Source organism: Lactuca serriola, chromosome 8, assembly GCF_051521515.1.
Source record: "Lactuca serriola cultivar US96UC23 chromosome 8, Lser_US96UC23_V15, whole genome shotgun sequence".
Taxonomy (NCBI): domain Eukaryota; kingdom Viridiplantae; phylum Streptophyta; class Magnoliopsida; order Asterales; family Asteraceae; genus Lactuca; species Lactuca serriola.
In genome coordinates this window covers 130,390,886-130,409,881 of record NC_136415.1, presented here as the reverse complement: position 1 = coordinate 130,409,881, position 18,996 = coordinate 130,390,886, and the positions used below count along the sequence as shown (strand labels likewise).

At 37.7% G+C, this 18,996-nt stretch overlaps 1 protein-coding gene across 1 annotated transcript; it reads right to left on the bottom strand.

The window, feature by feature from the left end:
- Positions 1-2,258: 2,258 nt before the first annotated feature.
- On the bottom strand, positions 2,259-3,052 carry LOC145070537 (Plant invertase/pectin methylesterase inhibitor superfamily protein). The gene has a single exon (XM_079017476.1). The coding sequence runs from the start codon at positions 2,947-2,949 to the stop codon at positions 2,401-2,403; it is 549 nt and encodes a 182-aa protein (XP_078873602.1). The 5' UTR covers positions 2,950-3,052; the 3' UTR covers positions 2,259-2,400.
- Between the last annotated feature and the right edge of the window lie 15,944 nt (positions 3,053-18,996).

The window sequence follows — 18,996 nt, the reverse complement described above, 5'->3', positions numbered from 1 at the left end:
AATTTATTTGTAGACATTCTATGTTATTTTGCCCCCAGATATTGAGATTATATCATGTTTTTTAATGTCCCAAATATGATAACTACATAGAATATTTATTAATAATGTTTGTACCCCCATATAAATATTTCTAGCTCCGCCACTGCTTATAAAGACAAATGTGAATATAAAAACATCATTACCTTTAACAAAATGTATAATCAACCCCATAATCGGGGTTTATTGCCCATAAGTTAAGGTTTTCTCAATCTAAATGAGTGTTTTTTGTAGAAAAATCAAGACTTTTTGGGCAAAATGCTTTCACAGATTTACCTGCTAAATAATAATAATTTTTTGTGCTTTAACCGGTTAGAAGGTCGAACAAAATTCGTCGCTTATGTCTATGATTGAGTCCAGATGTGTGTCTAGTCAACTTAGTACATAAGCTACTAAGGATTGAAACATTTTGTTCTAAGTAAGCTTACTCTGGATGGCTCAAAGTTAAAAAATACACAAAAGAAGAAAAAAAAAGTAAAACTTAATGACCAACTAGAAAAGATTCCCCGGCGTTGTCGGGATCGGAAGGTACTGCTTTGTAAAGTAAAGTAGCATGTTGAATTGCATTGAGATAATCTAATAAATGAAGATAAACAATGTTATCTAATTACATAAGTAAAGAAATCTAAATCATTATTTCTTGCAATAAATGAGGAAAATAAAGAAATGGTCTCACAAATTGAACTTTATTGACATGTATGTCAGCGCTCGGAAAACCAATCCGAAAAATATAGACCGTTGCTTTTTGCCCGTTAATGTGAGGGTAATTTGGTCTTTTCAGATAATAGGGACTGAATTTGTCACCATGGGTAAACCATATTGACCATTTATGTAATTTTAGCGGTGGTGGTGGTGATGGTGATAACAGATGGTGGGTGGGTATTTTTTAATAAATAAAACATTAATTTAAAACCAAAAAGAGAATGTTAAATCTAATAAACCACAGGGACCAATCGTATAATTTTGTCTAACAACAACAACAACAACAACAACAACAACAACAACAACAACAACAACAATAATAATAATAATAATAATAATAATAATAATAATGAAGGACTATTTCTTCCAAAATACTAAATACTAATAATATGTAATAAAAGGTGAGAGTTATTAAAAATTCAAACCAAAGTGAAAGAGTTGTTTGTGAATAAAAGCATAAAGGTGAAGGGTCAATGTTGTAAGTTGGAGAACCAAAATTGACAAAAAATAAATCATGTTAAAATCTTTCAAAACTTTAATATATATATATATATATATATATATATATATATATATATATATATATATATATATATATATGGTTATGTTATTTTGTTTTCACTATCTATTTGATTCTGGACCAATCATTTTAGTTATTTTAATAAAGCAATTAATACATATTACATGTTGAAGATATAATGGATATTAATTACATCTTCAGTATTTAATATGCATTAATTACTTTTTTAAAATAACTAAAATGATTGGTACAGAATCAATAATACATACGTACAATAGATAGTGAATGAACCTAACTAACTCTCTCTCTCTCTCTCTCTCTCTCTCTCTCTCTATATATATATATATATATATATATATATATATATATATATATATATATATATATATATATATATATATATATATATATATATATATATAAAATAATAATTAAACCAAAACCAAAATCAAAACTTTAATGTGCTCAGTGCTTTCATGTTAATAACCATATTTTATATCAACATTTTTACACATTTATATGCGTAAAAAAAACAAACAATTCAAAATCATAACAAACTAATTTTTTTTTCGGAGCATCTCAAAACAGTTGTAACTGACTAATATAATTTAGTAACTCATGAAGATAAATGTGTGTATGAGATGCTTATTTTTTGAAGTTATTAATTATTTCAAATGTGTGATTTTAAATTCTCAATATTAATTTCCACACCTGCTAAAAATGTTATCGTCGTTCATGGATGACCAATGTACTCTTAAAGAGGAACATATGTAGTGCTTTTTTTTGCCTACTTCTTGTACCATAACCAAACCATTATGTTGGTTGGCCAAAAGAAAGAAAATTTGGATATAAAGATAACAATGTCCAACTATTTACGTTCCATATTAATTGTTCTTTTTCCTTAGATGGAACGTTGCATATGTGACTAATATAGTTTTGGCAAGAAATGAATTATTGAACTTTATCGATTATCCATCATCTTATTCTAAACCATCTAATCTACATGAAATACAAAGATTAATTACATAATAAACTTACACTAATTACATATATAATTAACTTACACACACATATTCATTCATTGATTTGATAAATTATTAGCGAAATGATCAATGATACTACAGATTTAAAATGAGGTGAGGTCAGGGGTGATCGAGGCGATTGATGAGATACAGAGCATTACTGGTGACTTTTGCCACATTTGTTATCTTCTTTTTGACGTCGGATCTGACCCTCCCTTCGATCTCCTTGAACCCATCAAGACATGTATCTTCGTTTGTCAATGCTGCACTCACCCATGTCTCGGCATTGCTCATCTGCCACCTGAATGTCCCTCTTCTCAGCTGCTTCAGTTCACCGAGCGTCTTTCTGAGATCGTCGACGGAATCCGATATCTGGGAAGCGCAGTCCTTCACCGCCCCTATCTCCCTTTTGTTCGCCTCCTTCTGCAGGCCGGAAAGAAAGTCGGACGCCTTGGAGGCTCGAGAGAGGCTGACTTTGATGGCGGCCTGTGCTAGCTCCCGTGGGGTAGTGACGGGGCCTTTGTATAAGGTGAGGCTGGTGACACAGACCTTCGGGAAGGTGGCGTGTAGGCATGAGGAACGGACTAGATCTGGAGAGGGGGAAGGTTCTACGGTTGTGGCGACGGAGAGAGTATAGAGGATGAGGAAGAGGGCGGCGAAGGTAGCCATGGAGGAGAGGAAGTGAAGCTAGTTAGCAAAGTGTGATTGGTAGTAGGTGGGAAGCAACTAAATAGGAGACCGTCAGAAAGAGAAGATATTAATGTGACTGAAACAACGCGTGATGGGCTCACCCTAGCATAACATAAAGAAGTAGCAGTGAAATAATGGATACCATTTGAAAGAGCTTTTTATTATACGACTAAATCCGAATATAAAATCTGTATACATTTTTTTTATGAATATACTTATAAAAATAAATATTATAGATAAAAGATTATCCCGTAATGACTGATTATATTGATGATATATCCATTCGCAAAAAAAAAAAAAAAAAAAAAAAAAAAAAAAAAAAAAAGAACATTAATCAAGAAGCACCATATTCAAGATTAATTAATTACGAGTTGGATCGTTCAACATCGGAAGAGTAGGATATGAATGACAAAATTACTTACAGTGCACTATAACAAATCATGTCATTGTCGCCAAAGGTGTCACCGGTTATGCCTTTGGGGACCAATCCGTGTGAACCCTTTCTGGCAACCCCAACTGTCCGATTGATATTCTAATCTAACGATTGGGAGAATGTTTCGCTTAAACCCAATTGTGATGACATCAATATCAGCGGTTTTTGTCACCGCTAAAGGTCGAATAAAAGACGCGGTGATAATTCCCTCCATAGTTGTCGCTGCAATTGAATCAAGTCGCCGCTAAAGGTTTTGGGGTCAACAACAAAGGTATTGGCGGTATTGCTTCATGTAGATAACAAAAAAAAATTGACGCCTCTTTTTCCTTTCTGCTTATATTTCTCTTGCTTATATTCTCTTTTGATATTTTGCTCTCTTTTTTTCTTCCCTATTCTTCGACGAATCGCGCCGATTCAAGCCACCACCGGCGACATCACGTTTTTTCTTCCCCATTGTGAGATTTCGATGGGATAAGGAGATATCGGCGGCACGTTTACAGCTTCTCCGACAACTGTAGAGCATTTTCGGTAACGGTAGGGCATCTCTAACATATTTCTCTTTACCTTTCTTTGGTAACACTGATTTTTAGCTTATAATAGTGATTAATTGCAAAAGATTGTCATTTTCAGTTTTTGATTTCCTGCTTTACCGGTGACTAGTGCTGCCACCGTCGGTGACTACCGACACCACTGCACCATCTATTGATTTCCGCCACCACAAGTTCTATTTATTGTGAATTTCGAGATTAATTGCAAAAATATGTGTATTTGTATAAATTATGTAGATTTTGGTATATTTGTGTATATTTGATATATGTATGTGAATATATGAGTGTTTGATGTATGTAGGTGAAAATATGTGTGTTTGGTGTATGTGTGTGAAAGTATGTGTATTTGGTATAAGTATGATGCTATTATGTATGTATGTTAATATATGTGTATTTGGTGTATAAGTGGTATAAGTATATGAAAGTATGTGTATTTGGTATAAATAAGATGTTATTATGTATATATGTGAAAGTATGTGTATTTGGTATAAGTATGATGCTATTATGTATGTATGTGTATTTTGTATATATGTGGTATATGGATGTGAAAGTTTGTGTGTTTGATATAAGTAGGTTGTTGTTATGTATATATGTGAAAGTATGTGTATTTGGTATAAGTATGATGTTATTATGTATATATGTGAATGTATGTGTATTTGTTATACTTGGTTTAAGTAGAATGCTATTATGTATATATGTGAAAATATGTGTATTTGGTATAAGAGGATGCTATTATGTATGTATGTGAATGTGGTATAAGTAGGATGCTATTATTGAGAAAAATAAAGTAGGATGCTATTATTGAGATTGCCATTTTTGTAATAAAAAAACAAAATAAAAAAAAATGTGAATTGTAAAAAAAAAACAAATAAATAAAGTAGAAAGTTATTATTGACAATGCTATTTTTGTAAAAAAAATGTGGATTGTACAAAAACAAATAAAGTACGATGTAATTATTGAGAATGCTATTTTTGTAATAAAAATAAAAATAAAAATAAAAACAAAAATAAAAACTAATGTGTATTGTAAAAAACAAATAAAATAGGATGCGCTTATTGGCAAAGAAAATAAAAAATAAACCACTACAATAGAAAACCAACAACAAAGTATAATTATTCAAAATATAATGTTATAATTGCAAATAAAACAAAAATAAATTGTTATAAATATCAAAAATATAAAAAAGTACAATACTCAAATACAAAAACACAATGTAATATTTAAAGTACAATTTTGTTACAAAATTCTATTCGTTTATGTGTATTCTTTGTGATCATCATGAGCCTAGAAATACTCGCCTGAATGTAACGTCCCCAAGATTTCTATTAGAATTTTCATTTTAAAAGCACTTAAACCATACAAATGAGTTGTTCCAAAACCAATCAAAGTGATTATATCATTTATATATTATAGTGAAAATCGTAAATAGTCAATGCGGAAAAGTATGGGGGATGTTGTGCAATTATGTCAGACCCTTCCCTTCAGTACCGGAAGTACCTAAAACCATAAACACAAAACTAGTGAGTTCGTTAAGATACCACATACCATACATTACATATGGCCTAGCGTGCATATTGGGCCCAACCCATAATAATGGGCCTAGCCCTTTTTCTAATCAATGGGCCCAACCCAACATACAAATATGCCTAGCCCAACATATAATAGGCCCAACCCACTCATGGAAATGGGTCTATCCCTACATGAATGCTAATGGACGAGCCGAAGTAGGGTTTCAAGGGGGTCAAAAGGTTGGATTTTTGAGAAAAAGGAGCCTCACGATGTGAGGCATGAGAGGCTCACGATGTGAAGTGGGTTAAGATGAATTGTCATGCGGGACTGGTCTCACAACGTGAGAACAAAGTGCTCACGACGTGAGAACTGCTACAACCCAAGCCCATAATATTTTAGGGTTTCCTTCGTATTTAAACACCTCTAAACTCATTCTAGGGTTTCTTATCAGCTCCAAACCCTCTTTCACCTCAGAAAAACCCTAGTCTCTATCCTTTCTTGATCTTTGGTCATTTGGAGCGTTTCATGGTTTGGAAGAAGGAGAAGGTGATCTTTTATAGAGGCTTGCAAGGTATCATTTTCATCATCATCATCATCACCTTACATTGTTTCTGGACCATTTTAAGTATTAAAGTTTCAATCTTTATTGTTATATGAGGCTAGATCTAAGTTTTATCCCACTTTTCTCTTTGATTGAGCTAGTTTAATGGATGGAAACCATAATGTTGGCAACTTTATGGGTTATAATGACCTTAAGAGTGTTATAGAGTTCAGATCTAGTGAATGGTTGGGTTTTGGAAGCTTGCATGAAAGTTAAATGTCTTTTTCTTCAACTTTTGAGCCAAATGAGATCTAGAAAAATATCAGACATAGACGTCTTAAAAGCATTGACTTTCAAGTGTATTAAGGAGTTATAAGACCTTCTGGAAAATTAGAGTTCAAGGCTTAATGGATTAAGGACTTAAAAGTTGGGTTTTTGGCCTCAGGCTATTCTCACAGCATGAGACATAAGGTCTCACGATGTAAGGAGTGGTTGATACCATTTCTGATGAGTTCCTTGGGGCTCATGACGTGAGGAAAGGTTGTCCACGTCGTGAGGTCATCGTAGGTGTCATTCCTTGACTGAGTTGGCTAGGTTGAGTCGTGATGAGTTGGAATCGGACCGGGTGAGATTTCATGATGTGACCAAGGGTTGGTCATGATGTGAGGATGGATAATTGACATTTGGGTTGTTGACTTTGACTTTGAATATTGACTTTTGGTTTTGTTTGAATTTTGGTCAAAATTCTAATTTTTAGTAGGCAGACTTAGGGTTTGCCTTTTGTGGATTGATAGGAGGTGTCGAGCACCCATCTTTTGGCAGGAGAGCGGTTAGCTTAGGTCAGCTTTGTGATTTAGGTGAGTATCCTTAATGTATCCGTGGGTCGAAGGCACCAATTTCGGCCCACTAGCATTTGTTATGCTAGTTGATTTGTGACTCTGTCTTGTATTGTGTGTGTTTGTATGTAATCCAGGCTGGGTCTGATGTCATGTAAGCTCTCATGAATGTGTTATAGTATAGTAGTTATCACTATACTTGCAGGTTGAAGACACGGATGTCGGCCCATAGGACTATGTTATAGTATGTTAGTTGTCTTTGTAACTCTTGCATGTCTTTATGTGTTTGTACGTATACCAGGCGGGGCCCGATGCCGGTCAGGGCCCGATAACTATAGGGAAAGGGCCATTGTATGTATGGCATGTGGTATTTTTGGGAACTCACTAAGCCTTGTGCTTACAGTTTTTGTTTATGGTTTCAAGTACTTCCGGTTTAAAAAGTAAGGGCCCGACGCACCTGTATAGCATCCCCCAAAGTTTAATCCTGGATTGATAATTTTTACTCTAATGTTTAAATGCTATTTTTTATCTTGATTGGTTTGAGAAAAAATTGTTATATAAATTATTGTTTTAAAAATGAAAAATTTACCTTGGATTTTCGGAACGTTACAAGTTGGTATTAGAGCTTTGGTTTGAGGAATTCGGGAACACTTTCGGTTGTGTCTGAACTCAAACCAAGGGATTGATGATCTTTTTGAAAGAAAATGAATTTTATAAAAATATTTTAAAGAAGAAGTGGGTGTGATGCGTGCAATCAGCCAAGCCCAAGCAAATGATTCCTATAATACCCATACATGTTTGTTATGTTATATGCTATGAGAGTTGCATTCTAGATTAGGGATAAGGATCTTCTCAGGATTTCATGCTAGGAAATATGCCTTTATATGCTTGATTGTTTGATCTTTGAGAATTGTATGCTAGTGTGGATTTCAGATCACTGGATGGATTGACATGGTATGTATTTTTTGTAACCTAAGAGGAATTGGATGTTGCATTAGATTTGAAATGTTTATTGGTAGGAAATGAGCTTGAGATGTCCTCTGTTTGATTTGTTCTTGGAGTGTTATTGCACGAATGTTGCTTGCTTTGTGCTTTGTGGGACTCTTGATGATGTGAGTTAACTATTAAGTGAATATGTTAACTCACATGTTGCATTGGTTAAATAATCTTAGAGTGATAGATTTGACCCTACTACTCAGCTCTCGTTTGAGTATAACTGTTTTAGGGATGAGTCTTTTACTTAAAGGATTATCTAAGATTTGTTGCATGTGATTGTATTCATGAAATAGTTAACCGACATTATTAGGAGTTCTTTAGCAGCTCATGGTAGGGTGAGGTCGGAACCTTAGAGAGCTTAGGGTATGAGGTAGTAGGCTGATTGCGCTGCTTAGCAGGTACTTGGAGTACCAATTTTAGAAGGTGACTTAGAGGATTCGATATAACTCATGAGGAAAGTATGGATAGGCGTGGAAAGTAGTATTGGAACCGTAATAATGAAAGCACAAGATCCATACTCGAATCAAGGGAGTAACAGAGAATCTAGGAAGCCTGTGGGATGAGGACTCTTTAAGTATGTTCTGATTCTTGTATAGTCGCTTTTCAGTGTGGTGATGAGCACTCATGGTGGACGATCTGGTTCAGGCTCAGGTGTAGGTATTGAGCCGATTAATGGGCCGATGCAGGAGTTTATCTCGTCAAAGATCACCCGCGGTATTTTGGAGCAAACTCCTGTGATCTTTGGTACGATCAAGGAGGGGATCATGGATATTTTGGATGGGCGTATGGGCACGTTCCGTACTGAGATTATGACTATGGAGAGAGATCGCACTCTTTCCTTCCATGAATTCAGTGCTTGTGGAGCTTTTGAGTTCTTTGGGGAGAAGTACCACATTGCTTGTAGGAGGTGCTTAGCGGATATGGTGAACAATTTCCAGACGAGCTTCAGCCCCGAAGGGGTTGAAGGTCATATTTGTTTCCTGTCTTCTAAACGGCAGAGCTCGAGATTGGTGGGAAGATGTAGATTTCACTCTGGGAGACGAAGCCATTGAGACGATGAATTGGGATGATTTGTTACCTGGTTTAGAGCAAAGTTTGCACCAGCTATTGAGGTGTAATAGTTTGCAAGGGAGTTTCAGGACCTTCTTCAAACGACTGAGACTATGGTAGAGATCGCTGCCAAGTTTTGGGAGAGGGTCTTGTTGGTTCCGCAATGTGCAGCGGATGAGAAGATGAAGAATGTAAGGTATCATTATATGTTAAGGGATGAGATTAGGGAGTTTGTGATTTTTTCATGGTTCGAGACCCTAAATGATATGATTGCTAGAGCCTGGGAGCAGAATATTGATTTGGAGCACCTAAAGAAGAGGAAACCAAAACAGATTCAGGTCATAGTGGGCCAGGAGAAAAAGCCCAAGACTTAGGATTCACTGTTGAGAGGCCATCAAGGCCGGGGCCGTTGTACCAAGCATGGTAGGACCCATGAGAGTGGCTATCGGAAGATAGGAAGAGGATGTTTCAGTTACGGTCAGATGGGTCATTTCAGTATGGATTGCCCCCGTTGATCGGCATTGCAACCCATAGGGTCGCAAGAAGGCCGACTGTCTGATGTTGAGAGGTGGGGTAGTGAGTGCACTTGTTCTAGTTACTTTGAGGATCACTGAAGGTCATGAGGGAAGGGCGGAAGCCCCAGCAGCGTGGAGCCGAGTATTGCAACTTCAGTCATAGGAGGCCAAATTTTCATCAGATTTTATCGTGAGTAATTATCTCTTATTTTCTTCGTGCCTTGTTATCCGTATATATGTGCTTTTGAATCAAGTGCTTGTATTTATAAGACATTATCTTCAAATAGTTCTCTGAATTTGCTTAATTAGTATTATCAAGGGTTGTTATATGCCATTTTTCATGTCAAGAGTTATGAGTGGGGCTTGTCTTGTTGAGCCGGTTTTAGGTGGTTAGTTAGTTTTTTTGTGGGCCACTGGTGGAGGCAATTCAGGGGTATCGCTTGTAAGATCAGTAGTCGGACTAGCAGGATTAGTCCAACAGCGGGACAGAGCCACTTGTAGCGCAAGTTCGTTGACTTTCGGAATTCAGGATAGATGTGGATTGTAAAGGATTGGCTGTAACATTGAGTGCAAGTGAGTTGCATCCAGTTCGATATTCTCAGGATGTGATTGTAGTCCTCACATCAAAATATTTAAGCAAAATATCTTGTGGAAGTTAGTTGTCCCTTCTTGGGACAACGATGTAACATCCCGTATATTAAATAAATAAATAGATAAGGGCTAATATGAATAGAAACCCTAAAATCATTAATAATTTAGTAAGGTGTTGGTTTCGAGAAGTTAACCTTCATAATTTTAGAAGTTGGGGGTTAAAAGCGTGAGTTTTGGATTGGATTTGTGATTATTTATGAAGGCAGGGGCTGCAATTGAAAATAATTTGTAGAAAAGGGGTTGCTTGGTAATTTTGGTCTTATTATGAAAAGAATTATGGAAGTGAGGGCTAAAAAGGTAAAATCGGAGTTACATTGAAGAGATTGTGAATGGGAGGGGCCGATTTTGCCATTTCTGTTATCAAATTGTATAGAGCGGGATTTCTTTCACACGTTCATTCCATTCAAGATCGAGGGAGCGCCATTGATCAACCCTAACCCTAGATGGCATGCTCCAGCTACGAACCTCTCCAACCACCGCTGCCCATCCGAGATTAACTGCCACGACCGCTGGCGGTGACACATTGAACCGTCGAGCGCTCTTCTGTGATGCCATCACCGACGAAGCCGGAGACCTGGAGCCAAGCCCCACACGCGGCCGTGGCCAGTGAATACTAGCAAGTCTCATGGCCGCCACCGCCCTACGGTTATTCCGAAGCTACTAGCGAGCTCTGACCGCTGCCTGCCACCACGACGGTGGCTGTGTTGGTGTGTGTTTTGGTGATTTTCGTGCAGGTGTGTGTTTCTGTTCCATTTCAGATTGTGTGTGTGTTCTCCTTTTGGTTGGAAATCCGCTGCCACCACCTTGAGGTGGTGGCTGCCGCCAATTACTGTTTTCGGCCACCCTCCACCGCCACCAGCCTCCATGGGAGGTGGCTATGGGTGTGTGTATGGGTGTATGCTCTAGTGTTTTCATTGTTTTCAGTATTTTGGAGGTTGTATGTGTGGTTTTGGGGCCGGAAAACCCACCACCACCACCATGAGGTGGCCGCCGCCGCCGTGAGCCGCCATTGACCAACACTACCTGAGGTGGTAGTGGGTGGTGCTTGGCATAGTGAACCATAATCGGCCTAAATGCTTGATTTGAGATAGTTGGATGGTTGTTGGGCTACAAACCCTAATTAGGGTTTAGAAAACCCTAATTTTGGGGTTTGATGGTTTGGGCCTATTGGGACCCTCGATTGGACCAGTGGACTGAAGTTTTGACTCATGTCGATTCTGTTGTATGATGGCTTAGTGGAAAAATGGACTTAACGGGTTAATTTTGTAATGGGTTAAGTGAGAAAGCCTAACCCTAATCGTCATTTTATGTGAAATCACTAAAGTTGCTTGGGCCTTAACTTGGGCATTTCTATTGGGCTTTAGTGATTGGGCTATTGATGGGCCATCCAAGAGCAATCATGTGGACTAGAATATTTAAATGGGCTTTTGAGTAAGGCACATATGAGAGTTTGGGCCCGATTTGGAAAATTGGACCATAGTTGGGCCTTTAGTGACCTTTGTGGGCCCATTTGGTATTGGGTCTTGGTAGGCCTAGTGGGCTTGAGTTATTTATGGATCAGGTTGGTGGACATATTTAGACCTAATATGTGAAGGTTTAGTCTTAAATCCTAATGGGGTTAATTATGGGTTTGGCTCAGTGTTAGAGGCCGGAGCACAACAGTAGCATTTATAGGATCTGTTCGCCATCTGAGGTGAGTCTTCTCACTATACTTACCTGTGTGGTAATTTATGTGTGACCGGATGGTCTTATTCGTGTTATTGACCGGAAGGTCTTATTTACACTATTGACCGGAGGGTCTTAGTACATTATTGACCGGAGGGTCTTAATCATTTACATTGCGATATGTGTTATTGTGCATACTGTCTTTGTGATTTATGATGTTATTGTTGGATATAGTGTCTAAGTCGATAACTATATTTGGTATGTACTTGACCCGACCCGACATGGTCCATTTGGGTTGCACTTCACCTGAACAATTTATGGATACTATTTTGAGAATAGTATAAGTTATGATTTATTAATATATCATAAGTTCTAATATATTAATATAAAATCATATAATTTAATTAGTATTGATCTATAATTACTCTAGAATTAACTTAGAGATCAAAAGTATGACTAGTTAAATATGGGCTCTTGTATTTATATAGTGTAGGCTATTGCTTATTTGGAATGGGCTAGAGTTGCATGGAAAGTCCATGGATACTCCATGGAGATTTAACCCATGGATCTCATGGAAATGAAAAGACATAGGTATTAGGGTTTACATGGATGTAACCCTAATCCACCACACTATATAAAGGAGTCTTTGGTTCTTGAAATCACACTAGTTGTGGTGAGTATACTAAGAGGGCCGATTTCAAGAAGGTTTTGAGTATTCTCTCAAGGTTCCAAAGTTTGTGGTGATTTGTGATTTCCATTTGAGGCATCCACACTATTGGTGTTAGGCTCTCAAACTCCAAGCAATCAACTACAACTACAAGGTAAGTAATTCTACTAGCTTTATTTGATTCAAGTTCCCCATACCATGCTAGTTAGGATAAGAACCTTGGAAAAAATAATTATTTGCATGTATCTTAGTCAAACATAGATCCAAGGTTTCTAGGGTTGGATGTACACCATAGGTGTGTTAGAATGCTGAAAATCCATCAGTGGTATCAGAGCCTAGGCTTGTCTACTTGATACTTGATGCAAATAGCTTGAAAATTGAATTTTTTGTTCACTGCACGTATGAACTCGCCGAGTCCATGGGGGGACTCGATGAGTCCATGAAGAAATGCATGCTACTCGTCGAGTCTGTTCATGCACTCGACGAGTAGAGGCTACAGTGTCCAGATTTTTGAGTTTTGCTGCTGGAAATGGGCTAGAAACATTACCCTAAACTATTTTGGTGTTATAAAACTTGTTTTAGAAGGTGTAATGTTTATGCTAATCCGTTTACAATGGCTATTATCAAAAATTACAAGTTTTATGAGTAATTTATGATTCTTGAAATGTTCATATTCATGTTCTTGAACTTATGAAGATTAGATGATCATAGGAAGTGTTTGTAACTACTTGGTAGTTTAATTCATGATCATTATGTGTTTTAATGGAGTCCATAACTTGTCCTTAACTTATGGAAAACCAAAGGTCATACTTTAATAAAAACCATTAAAAGAACACAAGGGTTATAAAAATGAAGAGTCTTCATTTTTAATACTCAATTAAATTCATAAGTTATAAGAAATGAAAAGTTTTGAAAGTTTACAAAACTTGCCCTCAAGTTTTGGAACAAGTAAATTCATGATTAAAACTTTAGATCCATCCCTTTGAATTTCAACCTTATACTTTATAATATTATGAGTTAATATATATATATATATATATATATATATATATATATATATATATATATGTATGTATGTATAAGATAAAGTCGTCTTACCGCTAGTAAGCCGCATTCACGAAGCCGGTCTATAAGGGGGGGGGGGGGGTGTATAAGGTTGTTGCCTATAAAATGGCAACTTAATGGGTATCCACCCTCACCCACTGCTTCCTTGATCGGTGGAGGGTCGTTAGATGAACGGGTAGGACAAGGACTTATAAATTCTCATTAAAAGTACAATGATAATTATAAAGTAACTAAATGCTTAAATTAAATTCCCAATCTTAGTTACTTTAGGAAAATGTGAATAAGGTGCTAATCCATGAAATTACACTTTACACGTTGTTTAAGTTGTTAGTGGAGCATGTGTGGTTAACCGACACACTAACCTGAACTTAACAAGGTAGGTAAAGGCTGAATTAATGTTGATCATAGTATCGATGGAGCGTGTGTGGTTAACCGGCACATCGATTGAGGGGTAATACATTAAGGGTACCAAGTAATTTGCATGGTTACTTCACACCTTGTTTTGTGATCCTCGACATCGCAGTCACAAAACTTGAAGGGCACACTCGAGATTGAAACATGCAATTGAAGAAAGTTCAATGAATCTCAAAGGATCTAGGAGTTTCTAAACCAATTAAAACCTAATTAAATATTTCGTTTGTCATGGTGGAAATTGGTGAATCGTCATTCACCTACCTTCAAATATCTTATAACTTAGATTACGACATCCCTCTTCTAAGTTATAAAATATTGTGTTAGGTCCTAGCCTTAATATTACATTTGGGTGTTTTATTAAGGACTATCTCTATATCTAATCTAATATATTCCCTCTTCTTTTTAGATGTCTTCCAATAACAATGCTTCTGACTCAAACCCTACTAGCTCCTTCTATGTCATGAATCTTTGTGGGAGAGTCATATTTGATGGATTCAACTTTGCAGATTGGATTAGAAACATCAGGATGGTCACTCGGTATGAGAACAAAGAATATGTTCTCGACAAGGAGCTGAAGGTACCTGAGCAAACTGCTACTTTTGAAGAGCTTGCTAAATATGAGGTAAATGAAAGAGATGCTACAAAAGTGGCAGGCTGTCATGATGGCCACCATGACAGCCGAGCTCCAAAAGTCCTATGAGGACTATTATCCTTTTGAGATGCACCAGGAATTGATGGACCACTACCATCAAAGTGCTCATCAAGTGCGATATGAAATAATCTCCTCCATGATAACAACCCGAATGAAGGATGGTGAACCCATCACGGGCCACATGCAGAAAATGCAAAGGTATGTGAACCGTTTACTGAAGCTGAATGTGAACTTCCCCGAGGAGTTAACAATAGACATCATTTTGCACTCCTGAACATCGTGTTATGATCAATTTCTCATGACATATGACATGAACAAGGAAGAAGTCACCCTTAGCAAACTTCAAGGACTCTTGAAGACCGCCGAAAGTGGTCTAAAGGGTAAGTCGGTTGTTACTACTCCTACTCCTACTCCAACTGCGACCAATGTCTTGGCAATCGGGCATGGAAAAGGGAAGAAGAGAAAGAACCCTTCTAAGGGTACCAAGGGTAAGACCCTTGAAGACTCCTCTTCAAGAAAAACCAAGAAAGGTTTTTTCACTCCTTCTGCTAACCCTAATGAGGCTGAATGCTTCTAATGCCATGAAAAGTTACACTGGAAGCGAAACTACCCAAAGTACCAGCAAGATTTGAAGGGTGGGAAAGTAAAACCCAACCATGCAGGTATATACACTATATTGTCTAATAACTCACCTCATTCTAAGTCTTGGGTCCTTGATACAGGGTGTGGTATTCACATATGTCTTGATTTGCAGGGACTAAGAAGAAGTGAGAATATGGAGCAGGGAAAGATAAACTTGATCATGGGAAATAGGAAAGTCTCACCTGTCACCAAGATAGGAGTTATTACTTAGTGCTAAATAGTGGGTTTACATTAGATTTGAATAAATGTTATTATTCGCCAGAAATGGAAAGAAATGATATTTCCTTTCATGCATTGTATAAACAACGTTTTACCTTTTATTTTGATAATAATAATGGTAGTATTGATGCTTTCTTTAATAATGTTCTTTATTTTAAAGAATTACCTTGTGATGGTGTGTATGAAACTGTATCTGTTGTAGATAATCTAGGAAATAATGTGTTGTGTCTTGACTCTTCCACTAGCTTAGATAAAGCATCTTGTCGTATTGGACATGTAAGCAAGAAACGCATAGGCCAACTCCAAAAGGATCGATTCTTGGAGTCATTTGACCTAAAGTCGGATGATAGTTATGAATCTTGTTTGCTTGGTAAAATGACAAAGTCACCTTTTACTGGCACTTGTGCTAGGGGTGAAGGTTTGTTGGAACTCATAGACACATATGTGTGTAGACCCTTCAGAACCGCCACAAAAGATGCTAATCGATTCCATGTGACTTTTACTGGTGATTTTAGTAGATATGGATATGTCTACTTAATCAAGCATAAGTCAGAAACCTTTGAAAAATTCAAAGAGTTTAAGCAAGAAGTGAAGAATCAGTTGGGCAGGAACATTAAGATGCTTCGATCCGATTGTGGTGGTGAGAAACCTTTGAAAAATTCAAAGAGTTTAAGCAAGAAACGGAGAATCAGTTGGGCAGGAACATTCAGATGCTTCGATTCGATCGTGGTGGTGCGTATCTTAGTACTGAGTTCATTGACTATCTTAAGGAATGTGGGATTGTCTCACAATTGACACCTCCTAGGACACCACAGTTGAATGGTGTAGCTAAGAGGCGCAATCGGACCTTGTTGGACATGGTTCGTTCCATGATGAGTCGAGCTTCACTACCAATCACATTTTGGGGTTATGCCTTAGAGACTGCTGCCCATATCCTTAATCTAGTCCCTACAAAGAAGGTTGTCAAAACACCTCACGAGGTGTGGACTGGAAAAGTTCCCCATCTAGACCACATCAAGGTTTGGGGTTGCAAGGCTTTCGTGAGACGCGATAATCACGATAAGCTCAAACCCAAAAGCGAAAGGTGTATTTTCATCTGCTACCCACAAAAATCCTTTGGTTACATCTTCTACAGACCCAGTGATAATGTGATCTTTGTAGCAAGAAGAGGATTCTTTCAAGAGAGAGAATTCATAAGCCAAGGAGACAGTGGGAGGCAAATTGATCTTGAGGAAATTCAAGTGTCAAGAGGTGAAGGAACCTCAAACCCTATCCCTCAACCTGAGGAGGAAACTCATGTTGAGCCAACTGAAGAATCTGTGCCTCTGAGGCGTTCCACAAGGGTTAGTAATTCACCTGAGCATTACTATGGTTTCCATATTACTGTGGAAGGTGAGACACTTACCAGTGATGAGACACTGGTGAGTTTGGATGAGCCTAACAGCTACACAGAAGCCATGGCATGCCCTGAGGCTGCTAAATGGAAAGAGGCTATGGACAGTGAGATACAGTCCATGTATGACAATCAAGTTTGGAACTTGGTTGACAATGTACATGATCATAAGATAGTTAGGTGCAAATGGATCTTCAAGAAGAAGACCGACATGGATGGTAATGTACACATTTATAAGGCACGACTGGTTGCAAAGGGTTACTCTCAAACTCCGGGAGTTGATTATGATGGGACCTTTTCACCAATGGCCAAGATTAAGTCTATTAGGGTTCTGTTAGCCATTTCTGCATTTCATAACTATGAAATATGGAAAATGGATGTCAAAACTGCTTTCCTTAATGGAAAGTTGGTTGAAGATGTTTACATGGTTCAGCCAGAGGGTTTTGTCAGTCCAGAGTACCCCAATAGAGCGTGTAAGCTCGAGAAATCCATTTATGGATTGAAACAGGCACCTCACAGATGAAATCTTTGCTTCGATGAGAAAGTCAAAGAATTTGGCTTTTCAAGGAGTGAAGATGAATCTTGTGTCTATGTCAAGGCTAGTGGGAGTATAGTCAGTTTTTTGGTACTATATGTGGATGAAATACTACTCATAGGAAATGACATTCCAACCCTGCAGGAAGTAAAGTCCTGGCTTGGGAAGTGTTTCGCTATGAAGGACCTTGGTGAAGCTGCCTATATCCTAGGGATAAGGATTTTGAGGAACAGGAGTAAAATACTAATTGGACTTAGTTAAAGCACCTATGTAGACAAAGTGTTGAAATGGTTCAACATGCATAACTCCAAGAAAGGTGAGTTACCTATCTAGTGTAATGCCAGACTGAGTAAAACTCAGAGTCCGAGTGCAGAGGCCGAGATAGCTTAGATGAGTCGAGTACCATACGCTTCTGCTGTAGGCTCGATCATGTATGCTATGACTTGTACTCGCCATGATGTTGCCTTTGCTTTGAGCATGGTCAGCAAATATCAGGGGAATCCTGGCAAGGCTCACTGGATAGCGGTAAAGAATATTCTCAAGTACCTACGAAGGACTAAGGACTGGGTCCTTACCCTTGGTGGGAGTGATGACTTGAGAGTTGTAGGGTATAATGATGCTGGCTTTCAGACTGACAGGGATAATTTATGCTCTCAGTCGGGCTGGGTCTTTACCCTAAACGGAGGGGCAATTACTTGAAAAAGTGTCAAACAGGAGACATTGGCTGATTCCACTTGTGAATCAGAGTATATAGCAGCAAGCAAGGCAGTAAAGGAGGCTATATGGCTAAATCGGAGACCTTGGAGTTGTACCAGCTATAAAGGAGCCAATGGAGATTTTTTGTGACAACAATAGTGCGGTTGCCTTAGCCAAGGAACCAAGAGATAATGGGAGATCCAGACACATTGACAGAAAATATCACTTCATCAGACATCGAATAGAAGAAGGAATCCTCGTGGCAAAGAGGGTATCATCGGATGAGAACCCAACAGATCCCCTCACGAAGGGACTAACTCGGGTTAAGCATCTCCAGCATGCTCAGAGCATACGGTTGAAGGATGATATTAGTTTTAGTAGTTAGATAATATTGAAATTTGTAAAATGTAATTGACATTTGATGATAAATAAAAGATGTTATTTATGAGTAAAGTGTTGCTATTTCTTGTCAATCGTTTACTATTATTTCTTTTTGCATGTTTTGACTTCCAGAATAATTATGTTATGGCTTATATCATATTGTTCAAACTCTACACAGTCGGTCATATGTTGGAAGTAGATATGAATCAAGATTGTCATGGGTTGGCTTGTAGAGGTCTAAGATGTTAGACAAAGTGGGGCTACAACACTCATGAGTGCTCATAAGTTCTGAGTATTGGATTCAACCCACGCTCACTTGTATCACTTCATGGAATTTATCTCGAGTGATCGTGAGATGGTAATATCATATAAGTCTTCAAACCTAGAGATATGATTTGTTGCCTATAAGTTAGTTATGCATTGATTACACGAAAATGCATTGGTAACTCGATGTTATAAACCGTGCTTTTGTGTGTAATTTAACAAGTCGTAGAGCAAACATATGAGTCGAAGTTTATTTTTTCCTTCTAGGATTAGAAGCGATATCTGGGCCCCTTGATGATTTTGTTTTGACCTATGTACCGGGCCCGGTCAGAACTAAATTGATGTGTTCAGTT

Excerpts from the sequence above, each read along its gene's own strand:
- LOC145070537 (XM_079017476.1), bottom strand. The coding sequence starts at position 2,949 with ATGGCTACCTTCGCCGCCCTCTTCCTCATCCTCTATACTCTCTCCGTC.